Raw genomic sequence first — 19859 nt, 5'->3', positions numbered from 1 at the left:
TATTCAATTGATGACTTATTAGGACTCTTACTAGTTTTTTCCTAACTCATCTATTACTTAATAACTATTATTGAGTACATACTAGATATTAAGGCATTATTCTAATCACTTCATATGCATTAGTTCATTTAATCCTCTCAACAACTCTATAAATAGTACTAGTATTCCCATTTTGTGGAAGAGGAACAGAGGAAACAGCGTAAAGTTATTGCCCAAAGTCACAAAACCAGTGGCACAACCAGGATTTAAACTCAGGCAGGACAACGCCCATACTCCCAACCACTGTGTCACACCGTCTCACAGCAGGGCGGGGGAACTGCCGAGTGGGCAAAGAAGTGGAAAATTATTTCCGAAAGAATACAGTGACACAGCTGATGAGTTTGCGGTATTAATTCAGTTTGCTTCAATTACAGACAAAGGCAATCCAGTTGGGTTCAATAATCCTCCCCTCCCCCCTAAAAATATGCCGTGGTTCTGATCCAGACTTAAGACTGCCAGACCTGCTTTTGAAATGAATTTCACTAGTTTCTCCAAGTTGCCAAAGCCCTGCACACTTGGTGTGATCAAGGACTAGGCCAAATTTCCAAGATTTCAAAAAGAAGTGGAATCCAAAGAAGAAAGTTAACTAGTAATTTATTACTATAAATTCTCTTCCTTGTATAAAAGATTAGGTAAAGCTCTAATCTACGTATTTTACTATTTACTGGCAGATCTTGAAAACTTCTGATAAGTGATGAAAATAAAACCACTTTGTAAACTAATTTTTGGAATGTGTGTAGTTTTTACCCTGTCCCTGGCCAATGTGATCGGGGACCGACAAGAAAACGACTACACTTTAAAAACTAAATTATTTTTCAGAATGTCACTTAGATAAGTTTCTATCAAAATCTGGCACTCAAATTAGATTGGCTCTAAAATTAGTACAAAATTGGATCAACTTACTGTATTAAATCTTTCCAGAAAACTGTCATCTCCAAGCAAGACATAGGCTTTCAACAGATATTCATAGTAGGAATCAATCCCCGCTCCAACTCCACTATCTGTGGAAAGTACATATAAATGTGACTCTTTATTAAATTAATCTTTAAAAATCTTTATAGAGTACAAGTGAGGGCAGTAGTACACTAAGAATGAAAAATTAGTCTAAATATGAAACTGTTTCAAAATAAAAATTACACATTTATAGAATAACCCTACTATATGAATAATGTTCCTTTGGTGATAATAGTTTGTATGTCAAAAAAAAAAATCTTACTTTGCAAAATTGGTTACAGAGGTCTTATTTAAAAGCAGTAGATACTAGATTTAAGAATTATCTTAAAGCACCTTTTCTCAGTGAGGAACTTCAAAGAAGAAGCTCTAGAGGGTACCAGTGTACACTTCTTGTTTTTACTAGACTCTTAATCAGACATCAGTCTTTAAAGTTACAACAGATGTGAAAACAAGACTGCTGCTCTCTGGAGATGCCAGTTCTAATTGCTGAAGCTAGCACGACTGCTGGCTTCTTCCTCCAAGATCATTGTAGAGGACCAAAGAAAGAAAATAACAAGATTAGAAAACTGTAAGAAACCCGGGGAAGGGGAGAAGCTTGGGCCTGGAGCAGAAGGCAGCAGGCACGGCTATGGAAGGATCAAACAGGAAGAAAACCGGGGAGCTTTGCTCTTGCTTCTCTCCTACCACTGCCTTAAGGCACAGTGCCTGCTCTCACACCTGCTACGGCTCAGATCTATGCTCCAGATGTCCTCGGGGAAAATCAGGGCAGCACAGAAGCCCTGTGTAAGGAACCGAACAAAAGAGGTGGGAACTAACTTTAGACATTCTCTTCCCCACCTTTTCCCCTCCAAACTCCTAAGGCTGGTAAATTACAATATAATTATAATTACAATTACAATACTAGAAATCCCTATATTCAGGGCACACTTCACGCCAATTAAATCAGAATCTCTAGGGGTCCAGGCATTCCTATTTTTAAAAATTTCTTAGAACTCATCCCTAAGATCACTAGGCTGATAGGGATTGGGATCTGACCTTCCCATTAAGTAGGTGACAAGGGAACATGTACTTATAGGCCAAAAACATTTAAGAAGCATGTCTTTTTAAAAGGAAACGAAAGAAATGGAGTAAGAGTTTACCAGAAGAAGAAAATATTAGAAAAGGCAGACCAAGAATTTTAAACTAGCCTAATAAACATACTAAAGTACAAAAAAGACTTAGGCAAATATTAAGCAAAATAAAGCTGATACAGCTGTATTACTATCAGATTAAATAGACTTTAAGACAGAGTATATGGTTACTCCATAATAATGAAAGGTTCAACTAAAAGGAGATAGCAATTTTAAATGAACACACCCAATACAACAAACACACCCAATAAAACAGACCAATGCATCCAATAAAATGCATAAAGCAAAAATACAACTAAAAGGAGATACTAAGAAGTCCACTATCGTTGTCCAACTTCAAGTTTTATCCACCTTTCTTAATTCTTGATGGGTCAAGCAAATACAAAATCAGCAAGGAGCAGTACATTATTAACTGAGCAAACTGACACATATTGAACTCCATATCCAACAATTAGAAAATACACATTTTTTCTTAAACACATGTGAAATGTTTACAAAAACTGACCATGTTCTAGGCGAAAAAGAAAACTTCAATAAATTTCAAAGCACAGGTATCACATAGATCATAAGTATCATCTAGGTATAACTATTTTTTTTTTAAAAAAAAGCACAAGTAACTCAGTAGAAAATGAACAAAATACAAGAACATCCATATCAAAAAATAAAACACATGCAGCTAATAAAAATGAACAAATGTTCAACATCATTAGTGATCAAAAAAATACAAATCAAAACAATGGAAAATCATGTGTACACCCATTTGATTGGCAAAATCTTTGAGTCTGACAGTACAAAGCATTGGAGAGGATGCTGATCCACAGGATCCCTTCTGTGTTGCTGGGGAAAGTACAAAGTGGGGAAACAACTTCAGTAAACACCTCAACATTATCCCCTGAAGTTGAGCGTTCACTTACCCTATGATCTAAAAATCCCACTCCTAGGTATATAGCCAAAAGAAACTCTTACACATGTACGACAGGGGAAACATACAAAAATATTCACGGCACAATCGTTCACATTAGTAGAAAACCAAAAACAACCTAAATGCCCATAAATCATAGTTTATTCACACAATATTACACAGCAGTCAAAAAAAGAACGAACTACATCTTCATGCAACAATGTGCATGAAGCTTAGCAATACCATAGTAAGTGAAAAAAGTCTGAAAATGTGACATGATATCCTTTTATAAAGTTTAAAACAAAACAAAAAATATACTTTTTAGGAATACATATAGATGCAATAAAACTTTGTTAAAAGGAAACCAAGGGAATGATCAACATAAGACAATGATTGTTATTTCAGTTGGAGAAGACAGAGGTGTGGGACTGCAGAGGTAGGGAGAGTCAAGGACCATATTCAGAAACAATATGTTGTCAAGTTAGTTGCTTTTGTAATGGATGGTCTATTTGTGGGTGCTTATTACATTATTAAAAATAATTAACTAAATAAAATGGGCCATGCAAGGGCCAATGGTGAGAGTGTCATAAGTCAAGGATTATAATTAATTCAAAATTAATCATGATTAACTAATTTGCACCATAGTTCCAAAGTGGTTTAAGAAAAGAACAAGAAAAGAAATCACAGAATTCTGAAGCCAGGATTCAGACCAGTTTCAGGAACCATTTAGAAAAACTTTGAAAAATTTTATACAATACTGAATAGAGGCAATAATTTTATTTTTATATATTCAAATGAATAATTATTTTCATTTATTCAAATATAGGCAGTTATTCTTTATTTTATATAAAACAACATAAGCCTTTTGGAAAATAGAGAGATGTATAAACAAGATAATCTCATTAGGAATATTCTAGTATATTTCCATTCTTCTATGCTTGTTTTATAGGGATGTTTTGTAAAGATAAAATCATATTCTTTATACAATCCTATAGCCTGTTTATTCATAAAACATTGGTATATGCTTTCCCCCAAGATTACAATTCATTTTAATAACAATATTCCCACACTGACGTAAAATAATTTTCTTAGCTATTCTTTCATTAACGTTTCCAAGTTTTCCACTATTACAAATAATTATGTGACGAAGATCTTTGGGAACAAATGATTTTCTACATTTTGTATTATTTCCTCAGGCTAGATTCCCAGAAGTGAAATTATTATCAACGAGACTAATATCACATTAGTGACACTTACTTAACAGTAAGTGTAGCATATGCCAGGCACTGTTCTGAGTGCTTTACACTGATTAACTCATTCAATCCTCATAATAACTCTATGAAGTTCTATTATCCTCATTTCACAGATATGGATCCCGAGGCACACAAAGGGTTAAAACAATTTGCCCAAGATCACGTAGCTTCAGTGCCAACAGTATGGCTCCAGAGTCTATGCTCTTAGCTGCCATGCTATACTCTATTTCTGGAGAGAGGAAAAAAACAAGGATGGGTGATAACATTATTAAATACAGATTTTCACTTAAGTACACCTTGATGTCAGATAGCTGAAGTATTCTGATCTTCTAATCTTCAAAGAAATTAGCTGTAGTGTTTCATTTATACTCTATAAGGCTTGACCCATTAAGGTATGAAATAGAACACTAAGTGTTCCAGAATAAGTGTGCTATTATTTGGCACTAAAGAAGAAAATCTGGCTAAATTAGTTAAAATTCCAGCAATCTTGTGAGAAACTATGCTTTATATTCTCCCAAAGACACTTTTAATAAATGAAAATCCTTTATTTCCCAACCATTCTGAGGATGTGAAGGCTTGATTTAAAAAGCCCTACTTAGGGGGCTGGCCCCGTGGCTGAGTGGTTAAGTTCGCACGCTCTGCTGCAGGCAGCCCCGTGTGTCGTTGGTTCGAATCCTGGGTGCAGACATGGCGCTGCTCATCAAACCACGCTGAGGCAGCGTCCCACAAACCACAACTAGAAGGACCCACAACGAAGAATATACAACTATGTACCGGGGGGCTTTGGGGAGAAAAAGGATAAAATAAAATCTTAAAAAAAGTAAAAATAAAAGTAAAAAAATAAAAAGCCCTACTTACATACCTTTTCTTACCCAATCTCCAGTATGAATATTTATAGTCACGCCCACTAAATTACTACTTCGCTGTCTTTTTTCCCAGAGAAAATCAAGAGCTTTTCTTGCATATTCCTATAATTAAAAAAAGAAAAGCATACTTGAAGAACTGTCTTTGACAAACAGGAAACAAAGAAACAAAAAGCAAAGGCCCATAATGTATTTTAAAGATTAAGTAAAATTCCTAACATAATCATTTATAACATACATTAAATTTCCTTACAAGTCAAAGCTTGGCTCTTTTAGTCAACAGAGTCTAGTTAAAAAGAATGACTCTAAAATGCTATTTAGTGGCAATGATCTCACTTTGAGACCATTCTTGTTCATCTACTCTTGTAGTACAGCTCACATTCACACACATGTATTATTAAATTATATAAATTGCTGGCATAATTAAACCTACTTGTTAAAATAAGTTTCTAGCATTTAAATGCAAAGTGAAAATCTCCTTAGACACTCTTTCTCAGAAAATTGGGACAGAATTTCAAAGTTGGTATGCCATCTTTGAAACAAAGGCATTTCAGATCCCATCTTTTAAACAGCATGCAACTTTGTTAGTGAAGAATAAGTAAATCAACAAGTACTCATTTGACCATACAGCAGCGCCCCCTTATCCATGAGGGATACATTCCAAGACCCCCCAGTGCATGCCTGAAATGGCAAATAATACTGAACTCTATATATATTACGTTTTTTCCTCTACATACATACCTATGATAAAGTTTAATTTATAAACTAGCACAGTAAGAGATAAACAATAACTAATAATAAAATAGATTATAATAATATACTGTAATGAAAGTTACCGTAGATTTTAGCAACCTCAGCATACAATTTTTTTCTTTCCTTATTAAATTGAGAACTTTCACCTTTTCACTTAAGGGAAGCACTTTATGGCTTCTCTTTGGCATATGTGAATCACCAGCAACACTACTCCTGTGCTTTGGGACCATTATGAAGTAAAATAAGGGTCACTTAAAGACAAGCACGGCAATATCGTGACAATCGATCTGATAACCTAGACAGCTACTAAGTGACTAACATGTGGGTAGCGAATATGGCATGGATACAGCGTGGATGTGCTGGAAAAAAAGATGATGATTCACGTCCCTGGCAGGACAGAGCAGGATGGTGCACGATTTCATCATGTTACTCAGAATGGCACACAATTTAAAACTTATGAATTGTTTATTTCTGGCATTTTCCATTTAATATTTTCGGTCCATGGTTGACCACAGGTAACTGAAACTGCTGAAAGCGAAACCACAGATAAGGGAGGACTACTATACCAAAATTAGAACTTTACGATACAGCATTATTTTCTGTCTCTTTTTTCATTCATTTTTACTCATTGGACACCAAATTAAAATTATTTCTGATCAAATTCTCGGCTTTGGATGAAAAGATGTTACAAAACACAAAAGCAAAGGACAGGTACAGGAGAGTTTTTAGGTTAAAATTAATTTCAGAGCATGAATCTATTCAGCATTGCTGAAGAACTTCTATAAAAGAAAAAAAACCCATTAAACCAATTTGTCACTTTGCAGATTTAAGACTAGAGTGTAAAACAGTTTTAATTCTTGACTCAATCTATTTATGCTGATTGTTTTAAAAATTACAACTTTAATTAAATGGTATGATTTCAGAGCTGTAAGTTTCATAAAGATTATATTTCCCTACTCCTATCTTAAGCTAAGAAAACAGTCTCAGTGAAACTTTATAGTTTGTGAACAAAATGCAAAGTTGTATTTAATACAACTTCTATTTTTTTGACAATTAAAAACTATGTAGTTTAGACAAAAATTCACTAAAATAACAGAAATCTTCCAACTGATAATCCTAATACTTGACCAATGAAGAAGAGATAAAAAGTCAGTTCCGCCCAACACAAAGGAGAGTAAAGACTATGAAAAGCAAACCTCGAATATTGTTGCTCCTGTGAATCGACTTAAAGCGGCAAACTCAAGGATCAAGGTACCTGCACAAGCTGTACAGGTGTCTGTCTCAGTTCCTGTCCGAGCTTCTGGTTTTCTGATACCAAATTTTAAATTAATCTAAATAAAATCAGAAGATTATCATTAGCAATTATCAAGAGATAATGACTTCTTGATAAGAAACCATTTTTCAATCAAGACTTTTATATCAAATCATAAGAATAACTCACAAAATCACTAAACACTGAAATTCAATCTGATGATGTTGGTGAGTTTCCAATTAACATTTCGGGAAGTATATTCTAAGCACATAATATTTGCGGAGTAAATAAGTTTTCATTTAGTTCCTTTCTTGATGATATCAAAATTCAGTATCATTATAATAATTACACAGAGAAAATAGGTTCTATAAAAATTTTGTTCTCTGGACAGTTTGAACTAGTTAGTACAAGAACAGGAAACCAGACCAGCCCTAAAGAAATTAGGTTTAATTGAGAATTTGTGAAAAATCAGTAGTATATTAGTCTTTCATAGAGAAAACACTGATTAAGTTATGATATATATTTAAAATGAGATTAATATTTTGTTCACAGGCTTTAGAAATTTTGAAATAGAGAGTATATTGCCTTGTTGACAGGCTAACAAATAACACAAAGAAAATTTTTTCAAAGACAGCCAAATAATACTACAGTATAAACCTGGATTAACAAGAACCAGACTAACCAGAAACTGATTAAAACTAGAATGTTTTTCTTCAGTCCGACTAAACAACGAAAGAGTAAGAATATGCCAAAGATTTAGCATAGCAACAAACAAAAGAATCAAATACAAAACATCATGGGTATGTTTTCAGGTCAGTTATTATTCAAACTCCTCTACAGAGAAACTCAAATTTATATTTCAATTTATCTGCAGAAATCAATTGCTAGGTATGCCTATTACCTTAACAGGGTCCAGTCAACAGATTCTCGGCATTTCTAAACAAGGAGAGGGGAAGACACTCGCTCAGCGACAAAACAAACAAATGTGAAACGTAGGTGAGACAAGGGGAGTGGATCACTAAGGTGGGTTCAGTATGGTCATTTATCCCACTTCCTAGAATGTCCCTCGAGGCATTTACACCCCATTCCATGTGCTATTAGCCTGGTAGCAGCTGTCCACCACCACTCAAATTCACAGTTACCATGGTCGTTTGTACTTCTGCTAGAATAATAGTTTTAGGTAGCTCTGCACCATGAGCCAGATGGGAAACTATCCCCTGTCCCCTTATGCTGCCTATCTGTCTACAGCACTAAAATTTATGTTAAGAATAATGAACTTAAAATGAAACAATCCTCAATAATGAAATATTTTAATTACATTAATAATACTAAGGTAAACTATAACAATTTTTATAAATATTTGCATTGAGTCAACAGCGAAAAATATTTTCTGGCTAGTTCTATTAATTACTACAATCAACTGATCAATATTTATTTAATAATTACCTACTATGTCATGGGTATTATGGTAAAAGACAAACTGAGGAGACCTTTGCCCTGAAGGAGCTTAAAATTCAGACAGAGTAAACAAGACAACTATGTAAACAGAGAAGATAATTAATAATGGAAAGTCTTAAATAAGTGTTAAACAAACAGAACTGACAACAAATGCTAATATTTAAAATTCGGAAGAAGAAATATCACTGCATTGGGGGTAGCTGAGAACTAAGAACGGCTTAAGACAAAAAGGGATAAAAGTATAATAAAGGTTTTGTACTTGGAAGGAATTTGGAACCTGGTTCCTCTTGGTACTGAGCTTTCCTGAGAATCACAAAGTAGTTTTTTAAAAACACCCTTTTTTATTAAAAAGTAAAAGTTTAAATTACCTACATTACATTTATCTACATTATGTATTTGCTACACTGGCAAATCCGTAAAATATGTATTAAATCATAATGGAATTCCTATTAACCCTATATTTTATGGATATAATCATCTACTCAAGTTTAGCAATGAGGTCTTAAATGAGAAGCTGGCAAGGTGCTTTTCATTAACTTTGAGGAAATGGCATTACAAAATGTGGACTAGCTCAAGGGTTTATAGGTGAGTTTAAAAAAATGACTATTAACTCTTGCAATTGCATTTCCATCCAAGAAATTCTTCTGGTTAAAACTATTAATGCAAATACTATCAATTACGTATGCATATCTAAGAGAGACGGATTGCACAAACTGTCATGAGCAAAAGCAGTATCTACTAAGCGTGTATAAGGAAGGAAGGGGAGGCAGTTATTTTCTACCAGTAGTCCTCTTCTAAAAAATAATTTTTAAATTTTCTTGCAATTCAGAGGATATGAAAACAGTACAATTTTCTTTGTTTTACTATCATGCCCTCAGTGGCTTCTGTTTCAATTCCTTGCCTGCCTCTTATATTATAGCAAAAGAAATCCTAGATTCCAAAAAATTCAGCACCTCTATTTATAACAAAAACTAAAAACATTTACTAAAAGTAAATTCAATTAGATAAACAACTAGATAGTTTAAAATAACCCTGCTTTTAATTTTAATATGCTAAGAAAATTAAAAGATCAACAAACAAGTTTAACCACAGTAAGCAAAGGAATTCAAATTAAAACATGATTCTACTCTTCTCCTCCTTAAATTGGTAAAAGAATGATAATACACGGTGTTGGCAACGGTACAAGGACACATGCACTTTTTATTTTTAAAAAAATTTTTTTTTTTTTTCCTTTTTCTCCCCAAAGCCCCCCGGTACATAGTTGTATATTCTTCGTTGTGGGTCCTTCTAGTTGTGGCATGTGGGACGCTGCCTCAGCGTGGTTTGATGAGCAGTGCCATGTCCGCGCCCAGGATTCGAACCAACGAAACACTGGGCCGCCTGCAGCGGAGCGCGTGAACTTAACCACTCGGCCACGGGGCCAGCCCCAAGGACACATGCACTTTTATACAACACTGAGGAAGTAGAAAAGTAGAACCTTCTGGAGGGCAAGCGGGCAACAAGTACCCAAAGCCTTAAAAAAGCATTTCCTATTCTGTGACTCACTGTTTCCTCTTCTAGTAATTTATCCTAAGGAAGAAATAAGCAAAAAGATGTGTAAAAGGATGTTCACAGGGGCCAGCCCAGTGGGCCAGTGGTTAAGTGCGCACGTTCCGCTTAGGTGGCCCAGGGATCACTGGTTCGGATCCCGGTTGTGGACATGGCACCGCTTGGCACGCCATGCTGTGGTAGGCGTCCCACATATAAAGTAGAGGAAGATGGGCATGGATGTTAGCTCAGGGCCAGGCTTCCTCAGCAAAAAGAGGAGGATTGGCAGCAGATGTTAGCTCAAGGCTAATCTTCCTCGGAAGAAAAAAAAGAAAGAGATTTAATACTAGTCTGTTTCATTAAAAAAAAAGTGTTAGTCATGATCCACTAATAAACGGGTAAATGAGTGGGCTGTGACCTCTAGTTTGAAAAGCACTGTTCTCTATCTTGCTGTATCTCCAGCCAGAGATTTCTTGATGGAGGAAATGAGTCTTATCTGATTTATGTTGGTACAGAAGTTATTCCGGGTAACAGAGATGGCAGGCCTAAACGCATGGAAATGAAAACAACAAAACAAAAAACAACAAAATCCTAGGTGTTTTGGGGGAACACTAATAGATGATTGTGGCTGAAATGGAACACTCATTTCACTGGGGTATGGGTATGAAAGAATGTCAAAGAAAGTCTATTGCCAAACCATAACGAACTCTAAAAGTTCAAGGACACCAAGAACAACAGGGAGAGTCAGTAAAACTTCTCAAGGGAAAAGTAATTTGATAAAAACTATGTTTTAGTAAGACTAATTTTTTAAGTGTCCAAAGTATAAATCAGAGAGAAAAGAGTAAGATGGATATTTACAGTAGTTTAGGAATAAAATTATATTGGTTTCAACTAGCATAGCAGCAGTAAGAAAAGACAAAAATTAATAGAGGTCAGTAATGGCTGAGGTGTCTGACTTGGATACAAGGGAGAGAGTAATAATGTTAATAAAGAAGGAAATAGGAGCCAGTCCCGTGGCTGAGTGGTTGGGTTCGAGCACTCCGCTTTGGCAGCCCAGGGTTTCACCGGTTTGGATCCTGGGTGTGGACATGGCAGCGCTCATCAGGCCATGCTGAGGCGACGTCCCACATGCCATAGCTGGAAGGACCCACAACTAAAGATATACAACTATGTACCGGGGGGCTTTGGGGACAAGAAGGAAAAATAAAATCTTACAAAAAATAAAAATAAAAAGGAATGAAATAAATCAGGAGAGAGAGTTCTTTCTTTCTTCAATGGCTTCTTTCCCTCTGGTTTAAATAAAAAATTTTCTTGGAAAAAACACAAAACTCTCTCAATCGACTCTGCTGCCAACTCTAAACTACCAACATAGAAGAAGTCTCAGAATGAATGGTCCTGTACTTTCACCTACTTTGAATCCTTCTTTCTCCTTTATTCTACCACATTATACCCTTCAAGGCTCTGTTTGCCTCTAATCCTCTTAATGTTTTCTAGAACATCTTCTTTTGAAACTCTTTTCAGGATTTCATAATACTACACACTACTCTGTGGCTCTCCTAAGCCTGAACACGCTCCTCTTCACAGCTCTGCTCCCTACTCATCCCCCTGTCCTGCGTTCTCTCCACATCCTCTCCTCTGGAGAGTTAACACCTGCCCTCACTGCTTCAACTACATCTTCTGCACAAATAAGTCTGTGTCCAAATGCTAGTCTGGCATCTGTTTCTTTCTTCTGCAGTATAACCTAATCTGTACACAGTGACACATAAAAAGGCTTAAACTAATCTAAATTCTCATACCACTCAAAGGCAAATTAATTGAAATGTCAATATAAATTTGTTACATAGCTATGAAACGTTTTTTGCCAGCCTCAGGCAGGTGAAGAACAATGGCTCTGATCACAAAAATTCATTTTTTTAAAATAGCAAAGGAAGTATACAAAGAACATTTTTCAGGATTACTTACTCTTGGATAAGGAAGGCCACTGGTAGTATTGAAAGCTGGTAAAAGTTTGTAACCCAATTGCTTTGCCATTTGGAGAAGTTCATCATTGTACCACTGCATATACTCGCCTTTTTCTTTCAGCATGATTGCCAATGAGTGTCCACCCAAAAGACCCCTGCAATCACAGAGACGAAACATTATCCACATCTTACAGTTACTTACAGATAGGTCACTACCTAAAAGGACGTGGGTATCTTATTATCAACAATTTAGCATCCGTAAGGAAAGATCACAGAAGAATCTAATTCTCTACCTAACTCTGGGTACTCATTTTATGGCAAACCATTTTAACTACCTAGCCAGTACAAAAAAAAATTCTGATGCTCTGTCTGCGGTAAAGCATTCTTAAACGCCTTAAATTTTCTTAAAATGAAGAACATCCTAGAAATCACTTATTTTAACAAATTTAACTAATTTAATTGAATCAACATGAAATCTTTAACTCTCTTATCACAATATTAAAAAAAACCTCTTCACTCTGTATTAAATGTAATAGACAAATAAACTGTGAAAAGCTACATAACTATTTCCTTAATTGAAGAATAGACTCACTTGTCTGTCTGAGAATAGGAAATGAGTTACAATAACACAAAGGTAACCATTAAATATAAAACTTAATAATGTGGAGACTTGAATTAATAAATCCTATAATTCCACCCTATTTTAAAAAGCTCCAAGAGCAATTCAAACTGCTTAGTTGTGAGGTAATCCTCTAAGTTCAGTTTCATTTGGCATGAAGAGGTGCTGGCTAAGGTTAGGAAAGTACGTAAGCTAGTGAGCCTGTGATGGAGCTAACACCCAAGTGTTCAACCTACAGTCCTTTTTAACAACATGCAGGGATTACCTTTGATTTGAGTCTGCAACTATCTCCAAAGCCCGCTGCTGTCTGTGCCTGCTACAATGCAAGGTCATCCCACAGCCTCTGTGTTTCATAATATCCCAACTTTTATCTTCTAAACATAAGAAATTTCTTGCTTTATTACCATCAAAAAATAAACAGTATACCCTAAGCTTTTGTTATTAAAATTATAGCTTCAGTGTTTTACTTACCCAAGAACTCTGATGTTTGTTTCAAAAACTGATACAACTACATCATTATCTAAATTAACATCTCTTAAAACTTTTCTCACTGCATCTTCAAATTCTTTAGTTTTATTTAATACCTAGGAAAAGAAAATCATGAAAATAAAGTTCTTTTCTACCAAGTCAAAGAAAAATATCCTCAGAATAAGCTACTAAAAGCAAGTTAATACACTTTAAGACTCTAAAAAGACAAAATAATATTTCCTTAAGCATATTACGAAAATGTAATATGTGAAACCAAAAAAATTAAGTGCCTAATTATAAGGAATCTTTATATACTACTTTTTTAAACACACTGAATATCATTAGGACTTTAAAACAATCATCCTCAGAACTGTTAACTGGTTTCTTAATATATAACCCACATACATACATACAATTGAATATTATTCAGCCATAAAAAGGAATGAAATTTTGATATACGCTACAACAAGGATTCACCTTGAAAACATTATAATTAGTGAAGTAAGCCAGATAAGGACAAATATTTCATGATTCCATTTGTATAAGGTACCTAGAATAGGCAAATTTATAGAGTCAGGAAGTAGAGGTTACTTGAGGTAACCACGTTACAGGGGCTGGGGAAATGGAGAACGGGAAGTTATTGTTTAAGGGGTACTGAGTTCCGTTGGGGATGATGAAAAAGTTTTGGGTATACAGTGGTGGTGGTTATACAACATTGTGAATGTATTTATTGTCACTAAATTGTATGCTTACAAATGGCAAAAATGATAAATATTTTGTTATGTATATTGTATAAGACAAAAAAAATTTTTTTTTTTTAAAGATTGGCACCTGAGCTAACAACTGTTGCCAATCTTTTTATTTTTATTTTTTTTCTACCTTTTCTCCCCAAATCTCCCCAGTACATAGTTGTATGTTGTAGTTGTGGGTCCTTCTAGTTGCAGCATGTGGGACGCTGCCTCAACGTGGCGTGACGAGTGGTGCCACGTGCGCACCCAGGATCCAAACCAGTGAAACCCTGGGCAGCCAAAGCAGAGGGCACGAACTTAACCACTTGGCCACAGGGCTGGTCCCCCAAAATATTTTTTAATAAAAAAATTTTATATAAAAAAAAATATATATATATATATAACCCACAACTAGAGCTACATGAGGTGAGCTCTACTGGGATCTGGTTTCCAAGTCAAAACAAAACAAAAAACCATCCTCTTCACCAAACATCATTATAAAAGTTGCTCACTCTCAGAAGAAAGCACAGCCTTCAGGAAATGACTGATCCTAAACCATACACCACCTACCATCTTCACCCCGTGGATGCCCCGGCCCCTAAGTACTAAGGGGGAAGTACAATGTTGTGGTCAAGAGCAAGCTCCAATTTGAATTCTGGTTCCTTCATTCACTACTTGTCTAATCTCAGTCAAGTTACTTCCATCTCTGAGCCTGTTCCTTCATCTACAAAAAGAGGAAACACCTTCTCTCACAGGGTTGTCTCCTTAAATGAGGTAATTATGTGAAGTAATTTTAGTAGAGTGCCTGACTTTGTAATACTACTATTATTCCCACATGGGCCTAGAAGCCTGACTAAACTAAGAACTCTGGGATTCTTGAAACGAGCTTCATGAAGGGGTCACTGTCATTATATAGGTTGCTTAGATTTTTCAGTCTAAATTAAGCCTGCCCAATTACATGTTATTTAGGGCCTAGATCCACTAAAAGTAGTTTTCTTTTATTTGACTATTTAATCTTTTTGTTTGATAATATTTTGTAGTGCTTTTTCACTTGATTTGATACTTGCACTAAAAATTCTAATTTAGATACAAAACATTCCACAAGAGGGCCAGTCCCAGTGGCCTAGTGGTTAAGTTCAGTGCACTCTGCTTTGGTGGCCCAGGTTTGGTTCCTGGGCACAGACCTACACCACTCTGTTAGCAGCCATGCTGCGCTGGCAGCCCATATACTAAAAAATAGAGGAAGACTGGCACAGACGTTAGCTCAGGCTGAATCTTCCTTAGCAAAAAAAAAAAAAAAAAAAAAAAAAAATCCATAAGAGTATCTGACTAAAATTCAAATAAAAGTAAAATTTAGGGTAAGCCTTGAGTAAATATAACACGAAACCCAATTTTAAACTGACTGCTTTCCCTTCTCAACCTCAAAGTCCATGTAAATTCTACAACAACAATTGTAGAGGAATATAGCCCTTAAAATGAGACACAATTGTTCTACTCCCCCCTCACACACAAATACACTTTATAATATCGTTTTATTAGTCTCATTCTTCTTCCTAGCTCTATCTCCTGAGAACTACTCCCAAGAATAGTACCAATGCTATTTGTTTAAAAGGAGAATCAAACTGGGAGACAGTTCTCTCTGTCCATAGTTAGCTAGAAAATTCACTCTGACAGCCCCATCGGTTAATGAGTTTCTTAAGCTCCTAGATGATAAAGGATGAATTCAGGTCCCTTCCTTTCCCCCATTATCTTTAATATGCTTCGATATCTTTCTACAGATTTCATGGTAATGTTAAATTTAAAGTTTCAGTACTTGACTTCAGTACAGTCAACAGAAATTAGATGGCTAGAATTACAAACAACAGTTTAAAGATCAAACTATGACAAAAGAAATTCTACTTAACACATTATGGCATAACCAAAATAAAAATGGTTGGGTTGTGTGTACTGTCACAAGTGATACGTCTTATTAATGTTTTCAAATAAATAAATCACAAAATGAAAAAATCATCACAAAGTAAAGGCAAAATAAATTAGAAATATTAATACTTGTATGGATAAAATGTGCAAGATAGCATTCCTTCTAAATATAGGAAAAACATTCAAACTAATTTCTTTTAATTCTGTTTAAACTAAAAAGAAAATGTTTAAGATAATAAAAATTCAAAACGAATTTGCGTATTTCAAAATTACAATGATATGTAATAAGTTACTTAGGTTATTCCCACTTGAAAAGACTGAAATTTAAAGAGTTTATAATGTATAATTTTTTAAATGTTTGTAAAACTTCATCACTTCTTGGTCCTCCCCGCCACAAGGAGCCAGAAGTCAGTTTACAGCCCAGGTTACCACAAGTGTGGTCTGCTGACCAGCAGCAGCACCGCCACAAAGTGGCAGCTTATTAGAAAGACAGATTCTTGGGCCCCACCTTGAGTATACTGGGTCAGAATCTGCATATTAGCAAGATCCCCAGGTGACTTGTAGTACGTTGAAGTTTAAAACCACAGCATCATCGTATAGTGGTTCTCAAACTTTAGCATACACAGAATCATCTGGAAGCTTATTAAGAAACAGACCGCAGGGCCTCACTCCCAGACTTTCTGATTCAGTATGTCTGGGATAAGGTCCTAGAATCTGCATTTCTAAGAAGTTGCTAGGTGATGCTGATGCTGCTGGTCCTGGGATCATATTTTGAGAACAATGCCAAAGTATATAATTGGTATAATCTGAAGGTTATAACCATAATAATAATGACTGTCTTCTCAATTAGAAGCCAACAGATTTCTAAATATTTGAAAGTTATGAAGCCTGGAACGACCTTTTCTCCTTCACTTCTGAAAAAAATTTTAAAACACATATGATATCTGAGGTCCATGTTCATGAAAATCAACTAAGAGCTTACAGACAGATGATAGGGAACCTGCTATATGGAAGGATAAAGCCAAAATGACAGAACGAGAGACAAATATAAGTCCACCTTTGGTCTTTCCTGATTCACTGCTTCTGCTCCACACTCCCCTGTATCAAGTTTGTCCATAACCCAGCCAGAGTTACAAATCAATAACACCACTTAGTTTTTCCCGGGGTGGTAATTTGTGCCTCCCAGGTTATTTTGCTTATCTTTTTCTCTTCCCCAACACCTAGGGTCTTAAACCAAAAATAAGACACAGACTATTCTCTCATTCTCATAGGCCTTATAATACAGTTTGCACATTCCTTTAATCTCTGAAAAATGAAGCCACGACTTTCGAAATCCTGATCCAGTTAAAAAGGACTAAACCACTAGTCTTCTCAACAAAAAGGTCGTCTCAAGCACAGCTGCATTTTATAAACAAAGAGAAGCTCTAGAGGAACAAACAATAACGCCCAGCCCCACTCCACAACAATTAAATCAGAATAACTTGGGAGAGGGGATGTTTTTAAAACTTCACAGGCAGTCATCCTAAGGTGCTGGTATAGTTGAGACTCTCTGGTAAAAAAAAAGAAAGAAAGAAAAGAAAAGAAAATTGCCCAGTGAAAGAAGAATGTAGAAACAATATTCAAAAGAAAAGTCTCGTTCTGAAAAATTTCTGCCACCCCAAAGATTTTTTTGTTTTTTAAAATATTAATTAGTACTTGAGACATTAACTCATAGTTGAAAATTATGCCTTAGGGGAAATCCTGACACAAGCCTACTTGTATACCATAACTGAGCTAAAAGTAGAAAACTAGAAAGATACTGTATTTAGACATCAGGACATCTAGAATTCCATCTTTCTCCTCTGCCGTCACAAACCATGCCCAACCAGATAATTTAGACGATTTTGTATCACGTGAGGTTGAAAAGGAATGCCAAGAAATGATCACTTGGTACTAAAAATCACGGCTGGGAAACCAGAATTCCTTTTAATGAATATAATATATAAAAATTCTGATTTAAAAATTTCAGTATCATTGTGGCACACCATTGTGGAACAAGAATATCAACGGTATTTTCTAAAATTTCTTTCTTCACACAGCTTCAAGCTCCTTGTCCAAAGGAAAACAACCTTTCTGATTAAGGCGCCATCACATAAGCTGACAGACTTATAGATTATTTGAGTATCTCCACAACTCTGCATAATTTCACTTGACATTCACATGACATTATCAACTCAACAGTGTGAAAGATTTATTTAGAAGCAAAGATCAGAACATCTTAAATTCCAAAGGCTTCTATTTCAGACTTACTGTGTAATGATTCTATCACAATATTTGAGGGCGTATGCTATGAAATTTATAAAATAAGGAAATTCAAGAAGAATCAAACCTACCACAAGAGTGTCCAAAGAATCAATCAGTGTCAGGGAAAATCTAAGAAACAAGTACAGCGAGATACAAAACATTAGAATTCTGAATATTTTATCCATGAATGTATAAGCTGATGTATCTACATCCTATTGACTGATAGTTTCTACCAATTAGTACTTCCACACATCTATGGTACAGTGTAACTCATAAAGCACTGAAAGAACCTGAAACGCCTTCACATTACATTTATGTTCAGCATATCTACATATCTTTCAAAATGAACAGAAATATTCATTAGCTCTTTTTATTTTTTATTTTATTTACTTATTTGTTTTTTGTGAGGAAGATCGTCACTGAGATAACATCTATGCCGATCTTCCTCTATTTTCTATGTGGGACACAGCCACAGTGTGGCTTGATGAGCGATGTGTAGGTCTGCACCCAGGATCCAAAGTCGTGAACCCCAGGCAGCCGAAGCAGAGTGTGAAAACTGAACCACTACACCACCGGGCCAGCCCTTCATTAGCTCTTTTTAAAGCAAATAAAAATATTAAAGCATCAACACCTTACAACGTGTCAATGACTTCATAAACATTTTAAAAGTGACATCCATCTTAATAAACAACTTTTCACTGATCTGAGAGGTAAACTATTTAATTTGTTATAAAAGATAACAGAAAGGAATAAGGGAACTTAATTTAATACTTAAAGCAGTCTTTGAAATTTAACCAATCCCCAGAAATCCGAATGTAAACTGTCTCTAAGAAGTCTAAGACTTGGGAACTTTGAGATGCCATGCCCATACTCACTTTCCTAAGGCATCATCGACATCACCCCGACTTGGCTCCTGGCCTCTAACACGACCTCTGCAGGTTAAAGGCATGAGTTCATCAGCTGGGTAAGCATGTTCCTGCAAGGAAAATCTTAGTGAGTCACTAAGGAAAATAAGAGAAAGCACACATCATTTAGAGAAGACAACCGTTTCACAGTTATAAAAAAAAAAAAAAAGAAAAAGTAACATAAAAGTTAGTCAAAAGTTCTACCATCCTTACAGTCTACGAAATCTTTAAAAAAATTTTTAGTTAATATAATACATGCTTGAAAGAAGAACAATACAAGAAAATATTTCTTTAAAAATCTGATAATCTGCTTCCCCTCTGCCTAATCTCACTCCCCAGAGGTAACTACTGCTAAGATTGGCATTTACCCTTTCAGACTTATCCACATACATTAAAATACATGCACATATATCATGTAAAAATTTTATTTACAAACAAGTGCTCCTGCCATATGCACGCATTGCTCTAAAATTTGTTTACTTAAATCAAAGTGGGATTTTTCCATGCTACAATTTTTAGATGTGTTTTATTCTTTTTAATAACTGCAAAGTGATAATTGAATATTAGCTAACATTATTGAGTATTTATGTTCTAAGCACTGTTCTATACACTTTAGTTCATTTAATTATCACACAACCCTCTGAAATAGATTCAATTATCTCCATTCTGCCGATGAGAAAACTGAGGCCCAGAGAAGTTAAGTAAGCCTACATCACACAACTAGGAAATGGTGGATGCAGAATTCAAATCTGGTAGCCTGACTTCAGAGCCTGTAATCTTCAGAGTACCTGCTCCTCACAGTATTCCAAAGTACAGATATGTTAAAATTTACTTATTTACTTCTC

General features: G+C 35.3%; 1 protein-coding gene across 7 annotated transcripts in view; it reads right to left on the bottom strand.

The window, feature by feature from the left end:
* EDEM3 (ER degradation enhancing alpha-mannosidase like protein 3) overlaps positions 1–19859 on the bottom strand; it is a 64175-nt gene that overhangs the window by 27046 nt on the left and 17270 nt on the right. For all 7 annotated transcript variants that reach the window (XM_014850304.3, XM_044758401.2, XM_070497118.1 and 4 more), the window contains 7 exons: positions 18985–19085; positions 18199–18238; positions 13182–13294; positions 12093–12246; positions 7090–7224; positions 5140–5245; positions 943–1040 (listed from right to left, as the gene is read on the bottom strand). In XM_014850304.3, coding sequence (XP_014705790.2) covers positions 943–1040; positions 5140–5245; positions 7090–7224; positions 12093–12246; positions 13182–13294; positions 18199–18238; positions 18985–19085 — 747 coding nt within the window. The remainder of the gene's footprint in view (positions 1–942; positions 1041–5139; positions 5246–7089; positions 7225–12092; positions 12247–13181; positions 13295–18198; positions 18239–18984; positions 19086–19859) is intronic.

Source organism: Equus asinus, chromosome 25 (genome assembly GCF_041296235.1).
Source record: "Equus asinus isolate D_3611 breed Donkey chromosome 25, EquAss-T2T_v2, whole genome shotgun sequence".
Taxonomy (NCBI): Eukaryota; Metazoa; Chordata; class Mammalia; order Perissodactyla; family Equidae; genus Equus; species Equus asinus.
The sequence above is the reverse complement of the archived record's forward strand: the minus strand, read 5'-3'. Positions and strand labels throughout refer to the sequence as shown.